Raw genomic sequence first — 11,626 nt, forward strand, 5'->3', positions numbered from 1 at the left:
ATAAAACTTATGACTGCAGCTTATACAATAACTCCAATCCCCATGAATATTGACACTTATAAATTAAAACACTTTCTCAGCCTCATAACAAGTCCCGCGCTTACCTGATCGAAACGAAAATGTCACCAGCAAAACTGACCAGACCGCAACTCAAACGCAAGATTAGTTCCTCTATAGAAATACTAGAAAGCTCCTTACAAACGTATGCCTTTAATTATAATTATGTTAATTACTAAATTCTTAATTTAAATCAAATAATGCTGCGGATTCAGTTATGTTTAAATCATTCTTATATTTAAATTAATTAAATAAATGTAAAGCAGCATAACTGATCCTAACAACAGTTACACTCCTCCATCTGTTAGTTTTTAATTTAGGGCACTGTCTTATTATTTAATTTAGGTTTACATTCATTCGGTTTACATGTGCAGCATTTAACAGACGCTTTTATCCAAAATGACTTCAATTTCTTAACTACTATATAACATGTGGTAACATCATCAAAATCACACTTTAGATAGTTGATTTTTTAAAGACTGAACTGCACTTTAAAGTGTGACAAAGTGCTGCTCTGTACTTCTGTACTACTGGTAGAATCTGGAGGCCATTAGCTGGGAAAGATGAAAAGAATTGAGGTATGAACATTATGTAGTGAAGGCTTTGCAAATAAATCTGCCGATCAGCTGGCTGTCATGACTTTCACAGTCACAAATAATCCATGTTGTTGCACATTTAAAAACGATGTCTATGAATAGATATGAAGGTGATCAAAAGGCTACAAAAAACACTGACAAATCCTGACAATCCCCAGTCATAACAACCACTTTTGAAAGACCAATACATCAAAATGTATTAGAAAAAATATTGTAGGTCAGTGAAAGGTGCCCCACCCCAGTGGTTAAATGACACAGAATTTGATGCACTCCCCAAAGGTGTGGCCCCAAGTAAAAATACCAAGTTTGGCCTCAAACGACCAAAGAATTGCTGAGATATGTTAATACACAGTGATTGGCGGCATCACCATCAAAATCATTTGAATGCGATGGACAAATCGCTTTGCAAGTCAAAAGTTCCTCAGGTTTCACTTATGAGGCTGGGTACTAAGACTATCTATCCATTCATTTTCTTAACCGCTTGTCCCACTTGGTTGCGGGGGGTCCACGGCCTATCCTGGAAGCAATGGGCACGAGGCAGGGAACAACCCAGGATGGGGGCCCAGCCCATAGCAGGGCACACTCACACACCATGCATTCACACATGCACACCTACAGGCAATTTAGCAAGTCCAATTAGGCTCAGCATGTATTTGGACTGTGGGAGGAAACCGGAGTACCTGGAGGAAACCCCACGACGACATGGGGAGAACATGCAAACTCCACACACATGTGACCCAGGCGGAGACTCGAACCCGGGTCCCAGAGGTGTGAGGCAACAGTGCTGACCACTGCACCACCATGCCGCCCCCCTAGGTCAATCCATTCAACAGTTATTAGCCACAAGGCATGTTTACTTATTGCAACACCACCTAGTGGTGGAATGACACTATTTTTGTTCTTATTCCTCAGAATTGGGCCCCAAGTCCAGTCACCAAATCAATTTTATCCAATCAAAGTTTTGTTGAGATATGGCCACACATCCTGTTCAGTGGCTTTGTCATCAAATTCATTGGATGATAGTCGCCATAGCATCTGACTTTTAGTAATTTTTGGTCACAATCCCTTCTAGATGATGCACCCCAAATTTAATGATGATTTGATCAACAGCCTAGGTTTCCAAAAAACTTTTTTTTCAGAAAAATTCAAAATGACAATATGACAGACTTAATTAATGAGTGCAATCGAAGTTAGACAAGCCATGGCTTTAAACACACCAAAGATCATAATCCCAGGCTTAAGAATTCAGAATTTACATGCAGAAACGTATCTTGAAATTTGACCTGATGGTGTTGCTACAGGAATGAATGGATTAAACCCAAATTTGGTGAGCCAGTATTTTGGATGGGCCTCTGTCAGGGTGCCAAACTACAAAGTAGAAGATTGGACAAAATTTTTGTCCTGTGCAAAATAAGTAGGTTTTCTGAAAAATTCAGAATGACAGAAAATCCAATAAGGAAATTAACGGCAATGGATGAATTTGAATCGGGATGACCAAAGGATTCAGAGGAATGAAAGATCACAAATCTAGGCCAAGGGGTGTTAACATACTTCATATATCAAGTATAATACCCGTAAGAAATGAGTTTATTATAAGAATGTCCGCTAAAGTCAGCTAAAACTGCTTAATTTCATTCTTTTTAGCTTTGCTCTGACTTTAGCTGAGTATTTTGTTCACCCTGGTGCTTGTTGGTAATACCCCAGTGAGTACAGAGCACGCCCCCTCCCCCAAACAGATTCTTCCCAAAAAAATGCGCCAACTTCCTTCACGAGGGAAAGATTTGGGATCCATTTAGCCTTTATTTATTTGTAATAGAGTATAAACGACTCACATATTTTAATTAATTACTTACATTCAGTGCTGTGTGTGGTTGTGCATTGACTTTAATAGGAAGGAGTGTCTGCAGGTTTCCTGCCACACACAGGTACCAGCCCGTGTCCTTCCTCTCCAGTCGCCTCATTGTGACGCTGAGCACTTTATTAACTCTTTCATCACTGAGCTCCACAGGCATCCCATCCAAACTCCCAGAATTCTCTACACAGGAGCCCCTGCCCATCCTACACCACATCATGTCAATGTAAATGTCAGTATAGTGACACTGAATACTGACAGTGTCTCCTTTCATAGGCGTCACCTCCTGTTTGTCCACAAGCTGCCCAGGAGATCCTGAAGACACAAATCAGAAACAAAGGAAGCACTAACGTTTGCATAACAATAAGATATTCTCACTATGATTATGAACCAGTAACAAGATGTTTATATCGTCTTTCCGTACATTTTATGCATATCTATCGCTAAGCTATGACATTTGTCATATTACTTATCATACTTAACACGGGAGCAGCATGGTGGCGCAGTGGTTTGCCCTGCTGCCTTACAGCAAGAAGGTCCTGTGTTCAATCCCAAGTCCTTTCTGCGTGGAGTTTGCACGCTCTCCCTCTGTTTGTCTGAGTTTTCACCAGGCGCTGTAGTTTCCTCCCACGGTCCAAAAGCATTCAAGAGGGGTTGAATGGTGAGTCTAAATTGGTCCTGTAGTTGTGTGTGCACCCTGTGGTGTGTTGGTGATTCCCCAGGGTTGGTTCCCACTTGTGCCCAGTGTTCTTGGGATAGGTTCCAGTCCCCAGGCAACCCCAGTTGGAATTAAGTGGCTTCAGAAAATGGAAGGATACTTAACCCCCTGTAGAAGCCCATGTAAACTGATATGGTTACTTTTTCCACGCTACATTTATCATATTGGGAAAAATTTAAATGCATAGCAGCGGCCCTTCTACCTCCGACGAGCTAAAAGGTGTGGCACAAGTCCCCTTATCCTCAGGACACTTTATAACTGTGTCATCAAGAGCATCCTAACTGGATGCGTCGCCGGCTGGTATGATAGCCACACCACCTACCCCAGCAAAGCTCTGCAAGAAGTAGCACGGTGTGGGGAATATCATTATGAGATGAGCTTTCTGTCAGGGTCAGCTCCTGTTGTCCCAGTCTTGCATCCATAGCTTCTGGCTTTGACCTTGAATAGGATAAGTGCTACAGCCAATGGATGGATATTCCATACTTACATGCACTTCACACATTAATGTCAAATGAGAGTATAATTTTCTTTACATGAACTATTAAGTATTAACATGGTCTATATGAGTAATTATGTAACTAATATTAAATAAATTTAAAGAATATATACCATGCAGTGTTGGCCTCCCATCTGCAGGGTAGGCCACACGAATCCCAGCCATAGTCTGTGCCTATGTGTATAGACTTTGCATGTCCTGAATATGTCACATTAGACATGGATTGATATCAAGCTTGGTACTTCATGATTAAAGCTAAATCAATAACGTAAAACATTCCCATTTAAATATTCAATTGCTTGGAAAAATTTACCAAAAAAATTTCATTTACCAATTAAACCAGTAGCAATAGCACATAAATCCATTAAATACACAGATTAAGTTTAATTTGGTCTCAGATATTACAAAACCTCATGAATAATACACTGACATTAGGTCTATATATTTGTGTGTTTTTTTTCCCATTAGCCTAGCCTACTTTTTATCTCTGGGGAAAAGGATACGAATGAACTCGCATGTACGCTAAACATGACTTTATACACAAACACGGAATGTAGTGTCCAGTGTTCAAACTCATTGATTTCAGGTCATTTTCACCTGTTGAAATGATTGAAGACAACAAAAAGATCATTTAAAGCATAAATGCATTTATTTTCTAATTAGATGTCAGCAAAACATTAAACATTTGTATGTAGTAATTGCAAGAAAACAAAAAGAAAACAAAATGTACCATTTTAAGTTTCTGGTACTGTGACATAACACTGATATCAGCGCATTGAACAACGCTACACATGACAGGCTAAACTATTCCTTCTAAGCTAGGAATCCTAAACTCAGTACGTCCAAACAAAAGCAAAAACAGAAATACTGTCACAGGTCCAGGGCGGATTGAGAGCGACAGCGTGTCATGGAGCAAGCAGAAACAGAGAGTGGACGACTCACTCAGGGATTCAAAGGAGGAAAGGGGAAAAACACTAGAGACACTAATAAAAACAAAAGCAGACCACGAGGGGTCAAAAACAAGACAAGGAACAACAGTAATCAAATAAGAAATCGGTCGGTGGGTCACAAGCTTTTTTTTTTTTTTTCCCTCCACCACCCCCCCTCTGCGGAGGACCACTTTATTGTGCCCGAGATGTTATTTCAGGTGGAGTCTAGGACCCAACCTGACACGTGTGTATAGACAAACAGGCACACACATATACAAGCATACGTTCCCACCCTCATGCAGACATAAACAAATATTTACACATTCACCCAACATTTACACACACAGAAATGAACGCTGTACACATACTCTCACTCCCCATATATACTCTATGTGGACCCCTATTTTTCCTCTGGCGAGGAGACCAGAAGATCACCCCGGACTCGCAGTAGCCGAGAAGCCCACCAGCCCAGACCCCGACCAGACGGCCAGCTCTTCTTCTCAGCCCCCAGCCCCAAATGGCGAACAGGAAACGGGGGTGTGAAAAGACCCCAAGCCCCCCTTCGCCCGCTCAGATGTGGTGTTGGTGTGTGTTGTTCTAAAGTGCTTTTAAAACAGGTGAAGGGCATGGCACTAACCACCCCCTGCCGACCAACAGCTGGTGTTAGCTCGGCCTCTCCCCAGAGCCCTCAATGTCTATGTGTGATTAAAATTGAGATGTGGGCCCTGGCACCAGAGGTAAGGCTGAATGAACAGACCGCCCTCTGGATGCCATTCTGTGTGCCCATCCCCAACGCCCTAAATGTATGTGTCATGAGAGAGTAAGTAATGAGAGTGTCTACGTTGTAGTGTATGAATGAGGTACAGGTGGTCGCGAGGGGACAGAGGAGGAATACCTACCCTGCATCCCAGGAACGCACCTACACCTCAAAGCCCTACATGTGTGGTGGTGTGATGGAGCGGGAGGAGGGAAGCATTTAGGGATGGGGAGGAAAGGAATGGGGGGGGGCAAAATACCTCCCCCCCCGGAGCCAGCTCCCCCGCTGACCCCCATAGGCACTCCCCGTTCCCCGAAATCCATCCAGGGAGGGGGGCCCAGGCCCATCCAGACCGGGGCCCAAGGCAGCAGCACCACCGGGCCCCACAGAGCCCAAGGCACCCCACCGGACCCCACTACAAAGGAAAAGCTACCCCCACCCCAGCATTCAGTCAACTCCCAGACTGCATAAGACAAAAGACATCCAAAGACATTGTACCTCTCTGAAAGGTAGAAACGTTTCACCGCTCGTCCAAGCAGCTTTGCATGTGCAAATGCACAACCCCTCACTCAACAGAGGTAGAGGCATTAGGCACAACCTGTCTCCAATTTAACCTGCGGCCCTCTCATCATTTGCCAAAACAAAAATAATTTCCAGGAAAAAAACAGACCCAATTCACACCTCCACCAGGTGGACCACCCTTAACGACCCACTCTATTGGAGTAGGAGGGACTGCTAAGGTGTGATGGTTACATCTACCCGCAACTCCCCCCCCCACTTTGTTTCACTCAACGAGCCCCCTTAAACTACTTACCCAGGAGGATAAATATGTGGACACTTACTACCTCCCTCAGTCTGAAGAAGCTGCTTGGATGAGCAGCGAAACGTTTCTAACTTTCAGAGACAAGTCCAGTTGCCACGAGTCAACCACCAGAGAGTATGGTCTAAGGTTGCCTGGTCCTTCTGTTCCTCTGTGGTGAAGGGTACCTTAAGGGTACCTTCACCACATTGCCATTTGACACTGACACCTTCACATTGCCTGCTTCTAAATCGCCAATAATCAGTTCTTCCAATAATAATTTGTCCACCTTAGTTTCAACAATATCCAAATTTATAGCATTCAGCTGGAATTCACTGTTTATAACTTCTACTGCCACATCCACAATTTCCAATTCAAATGCTTTTTCAAAAGCCTTTTCACTAGTCTCCTCCACTTTGACTTCTCCAATTTGTACTTGTACAATTTCAAAATCAAATTTACTTTGATCTAAATATTCGAGATCAAACTGGCAGAGGTCTACCAGCACAGCTCCTATCTCCAGACTGTCTCGATGGTTGTCTACAGGCTTTATGGAGATTGTCCTGTTATTCATCACAAAAGCCTCCAACCCATGTACATCTATCCCCTTATCCCTCCCAAGCTGGCTAGTGGGTGGAGTTACTTGGGAGCACTCCTCTTCATCACCCCAGCAGATGATCTCTTCCCACTTGTCCCAGGCTGCCCAATAAGCATCATCCGTCCAGCTAACTGCCTTGGCAATTCGCCTTCGGGAATGTGACTCAGTGGAACTGTCAGCCTGGTCAGAAGGTGATTCTGCTGGGGAGCACAGCTCTTTCTCATCTCCCCAGTCAATCACCTCTCCCCACTTGTCCCAAGTTGCCCAGTATCTGTCGTCGCTCCAGCAAACAGCTTTCTCCATTCGTCTGATTCTGAATGAGGAAAAACAACATACAGGCAATACAATGGAGCTGTCAGTCACTCCTGACATGTGGACTACACTTCTGCACTGACCCACACCTTCCCAATCAACAAACGCATTACTGCACAGGCAGAGCTGCTATCTTTGGTCAGCTGGCTGGCGTGAGATTCTCAATTCCAGACAAGTCTGCACATTCATCTCCATATGTGTAACAGTCTTACTACCTTGTAAATAGTCTGGAGTGTTTGTAGACTACCCCAACACTTTTGATGCAGTTAATTTTAGGTTTATAATGGAACAAAACAGATTGACTACAAGACATCTTGAGTGAGGGTTGGCAACCCTGCATATGACACTAACTAACCTGCACAGAAAATTTAAATATAATCCAAACAATATACTGAATTTTACACAAACATATTTCAATATACAGTCATACCTCGGCTCACGAACTTAGTTCCTGACCTGAAAAGTGCGTGACCTCAATCAATTTTTCCCATCTCAAATAATGTAAATATGTATTATGTTCAATATGTTTAAACCTCAGAAACGCTGCATTTTCTTCAATTTTTTATATTTTTCTGTGACCAAGAATCCATCCATCCATCCATCCATCCATTTTCCAAACCGCTTATCCTATTGGGTCGCGGGGGGTCCGGAGCCTATCCCGGAATCAATGGGCACGAGGCAGGGAAAAATCGAGGATGGGGGGGCCAGCCCATTGCAGGGCACACTCACACACCATTCACTCACACACGCGACCAAGAATATAGACTTAAATTAAAATAACCTTACTTGTAACAAATAATGCTGTTGGCACGTCAAACTGTCGGTGCAGCGGTAAGAAAATCGGGAGAAGACTAACAATAATAGAGGATTTATACATGGAAAAATAAGTTCACACAACACGTTATTCACCATGAACTAGGACATAACGCCGACTTTCTCTTTAGGTCACTCTATACATACATATATACACTTCGAGCACGCGCAGTACAACTCAACACCCCCTACCGTACAATCAAATTATGACACTGTGCACATATAACTGAGAGCATACATTTACATTTACATGCTAACAAATGCTAAATTAAATAAAACATTAAAACTGAGCATACGCTGGTCGCTCGAAAGACGCCAAAACACGGAAAAGAACCACAAAACATCCCCCCAAAAAACTAAACAATCAACATTAAAAGACTAAGTAACAGTCAAATGCAGTAATTTCGAAAATATGATTTTTTTTATTATTATTATTATACTGGACATTTCTTCGCGTTTCGGGTGGTTCTTTGGGGAGCTTTCATCGGACCCTTTTCGGGACGTTTGTGTGTTCGCGGCCCGAAACACGGTTCGACAACCGGTACAAAACATTTTGGAACATCTGGTTCGTAACCCGATTTATTCGTGATCAGAACTGTTCGTGGGTCGAGGTACCACTGTACATACAAAGACAGATACTAAATAATAAGATAATTTATACGATAAAATGGGAGCAGAAATGCCACGTACCTTGCCATCTTGGTGCAGAAAAGCAAGTGAAGCCGCATCTTTCAAACCGGTAGCTTCCCACGTGCGGAGGCATCAAATGTAACCAAGCAACAACATAACTAAATAATAACATCATAATACGTATAGTTGTTATATAATAATGACAGCTTTATAAGTTTTTTATTTACTTTTAGAAGTAAATAAGAAAAAAAATTGTGTAAGAACTGCAAAGCAAGAATATAGTAGTAAGCATGAATCACACATTCAGCTCTGGATAATATCAGACAATGACTTAAAGACACGTGAAATGAACTGCACTCTTGGAGTCTGTCTCTCCCCAAAGCACTATGCACGGTAACTTGTTTAATATGGTAATTATAAAATGACACTTTGGTAACATTGCAAACTGTTGTATCGCGATACATAGCGATCAGTATGTCGAACTGTCACGCCCAGCTCGTACGATCCTCATGTGTGCCATGCCCCCCTGATTATCCACGTGTGCTTCCTCATTATACCCAGCTGTGTCCGATTATTTTCGCCCAGTCCTGTCTATTTCAGTCCATGTCTTGCTTTCGTTCCTGGTCCGTCATTGATGTTAGTTAGTCGATGTTCGTGCTTCGTCCCGTTTTAGTGCTAATAAATCCCAGTTTCCCCGTGTTCTGCCTGCCTGTTTCCTGTCCGTGCGATCGCGCTCGCAACCAGCCCGAAACCTGACATGAACAAGGTTATACATCACACAAGCTTCCCACAAGAACCTGTAATTAGACTAAGCGCGTACCACACTGGGCCCGGCTGCCTTATACGGCAACCGAGCACGATCGCATCCCGCCCCCATCCCCAGTTCTGCCCCCCTGTTGCACTTACTGGTCCGGACGCGAGCACGTTTTGTCATCAACCTGCAACTTTTTGTGTGAAAGAAACATAAGAAGCAAAGCTGTGTACCACAGTAGGGTAGAATTCATGGTTAATTTCGTGGCTTATTTGGGGCGGTTTTGAGTATGATGACACACACAGATTTGTCAAGTATACAAAGCAGAGGTTTTTATTTATTCGTGCTGCACGTATAGGAAGATCCACACTTTATCAAATATCTCAGGCAGACTGATGCTGCGCGGGATACCGGTGCCAAAAACGTATTGCTGTACCGCATTTTTGAAAGCTGTTCGATATTACATTACATTACATTTCTTTAGTACTTGTACTAATTACACTATTTTCGCTTCCGCTAACTATGGGATCATGACGATGGACTCTATATAGCAAAACCACTGCCGAAACTAAGTTATACACTAAGTTAGATCTGCACCCATCATGCTATATAAAATACTAAAACGTCAGCTAGTTAAGTATGATGTCCATAGCTTCACGTCAGTGATTTATGTCAGGGATATACATTGACGTCATCAAAGTTTGATGTTTGAATAATAAATAGATAATAAAGCATAATGTGCTGCGTGGGAAGTGTTTTATATGTGATCAGGTCATCAGAGCTGTATTATGGGATGTCACCAAGACAGGTAATGCTAATACTTAAAAGTAAATAGCATAATCATACAATGATAAGAAAGAGAATAAGGCAAAAACATTTCTTGAAATTTGGCCTGAGGGTGGCGCTAGAGTGATGGATGGATTGAACCCAAATTTGGTACGAATAGTTGGAACTGACCTCTATCGATGTGCCAAATTTCAAAAAAGTTGCCAATCAGCTCTATGGGCTGCCATAGACTCCCATGGCAAAAAGCATAATAATAGTGAAAACTGCTAAAAACTATAGGTATCCTAATAATAATGGACTGTCATCTCTAAATTGCCCACAGTGTGTGAGTGAGTGCATTCCCTGCAATGGACTGGCATCCCATCCAAAAGTATACCATTGTGTCCTATGCTACCTGGGATAAGCTCCAGGCCCTCGTCTCCAGGATATGCGGTACGAGGATGGATGAATAATAATCATGTTTATTTCAATTTCAATTATTGGCAAATATAAACATGTACCAAGGATAATAGCAATAAATACAGTATGCCAAAATAAATGCTAGAGGAGAATCCTGCAATTCCTGCCCCAGTCCTGGGTCTGGGGAGTTTATTCTCACTGAGATTGCATAGGATTCCTCTGGCTGCTGTTTTTCTCCCGTACACGTGAAGTGCTACTTCTTCATTGCCCACATGTGAGCCAGTATGTGAGCCCTGATCCGGGCTACCATCCCGCCCAAGGCATTTCCTCTGTATTCTGCTTCCTGCAGCCCTGCAGTGGATAAAAGGAAAGGACAATGGTTTGTTGATTTATAGCACATCCATCCATCCATCCATTTTCCAAACCGCTTATCCTATTGGGTCGCGGGGGGTCCGGAGCCTATCCCGGAAGCAATGGGCACGAGGCTGGGAACAACCCAGGATGGGGGGCCAGCCCATCGCAGGGCACACTCACACACCATTCACTCTCACATGCATTCCTACGGGCAATTTAGCAAGTCCAATTAGCCTCAGCATGTTTTTGGACTGTGGGGGGAAACCCCACGACGACATGGGGAGAACATGCAAACTCCACACACATGTGACCCAGGCGGAGATTCGAACCCGGGTCCCAGAGGTGTGAGGCAACAGTGCTAACCACTGCACCATGCCCATTTATAGCACAGATATTATTATATTTTATATTGTTCAAATATACATTACTCAGTAATAACTCAGTAACTACTCAAGTACAAATGATGAACAAATACAGTAACTGATATGATTAAGAATGAACGAACGTGGGATCAGTATATAACTAATACTTTCTGGTTAATTAATAAATTAAGTAAGAGTGCACTACTTCAGGGGCGGCATGGTGGTGCTCTCATGCCCGGTCGTACGATCCTCGTGTGTGCCACGCCTCCTGATTACCCACGTGTGCTTCCCTGATCTTGCCCAGCTGTGTCCACTTATTTTCGCCCAGTCTCGTCTATTTCAGTCCATGACTTGCCTTAGTTTCTGGTCCGTCATTGATGTTAGTTAGTCTTAGTGCTGTCTGCTCCGTCCCGATCC

At 43.0% G+C, this 11,626-nt stretch overlaps 1 protein-coding gene across 1 annotated transcript; it reads right to left on the reverse strand.

The window, feature by feature from the left end:
- Positions 1–5,203: 5,203 nt before the first annotated feature.
- LOC125722507 (uncharacterized) lies at positions 5,204–8,627 on the reverse strand. The gene is made up of 2 exons (XM_048998695.1): positions 8,618–8,627; positions 5,204–7,115 (listed from the first exon to the last, which is right to left on the reverse strand). The coding sequence occupies exons 1-2, from the start codon at positions 8,623–8,625 to the stop codon at positions 6,350–6,352; spliced, it is 774 nt and encodes a 257-aa protein (XP_048854652.1). The 5' UTR covers positions 8,626–8,627; the 3' UTR covers positions 5,204–6,349.
- Positions 8,628–11,626: the final 2,999 nt, after the last annotated feature.

This window comes from Brienomyrus brachyistius, unplaced genomic scaffold, assembly GCF_023856365.1.
Source record: "Brienomyrus brachyistius isolate T26 unplaced genomic scaffold, BBRACH_0.4 scaffold39, whole genome shotgun sequence".
NCBI classification, from domain to species: domain Eukaryota; kingdom Metazoa; phylum Chordata; class Actinopteri; order Osteoglossiformes; family Mormyridae; genus Brienomyrus; species Brienomyrus brachyistius.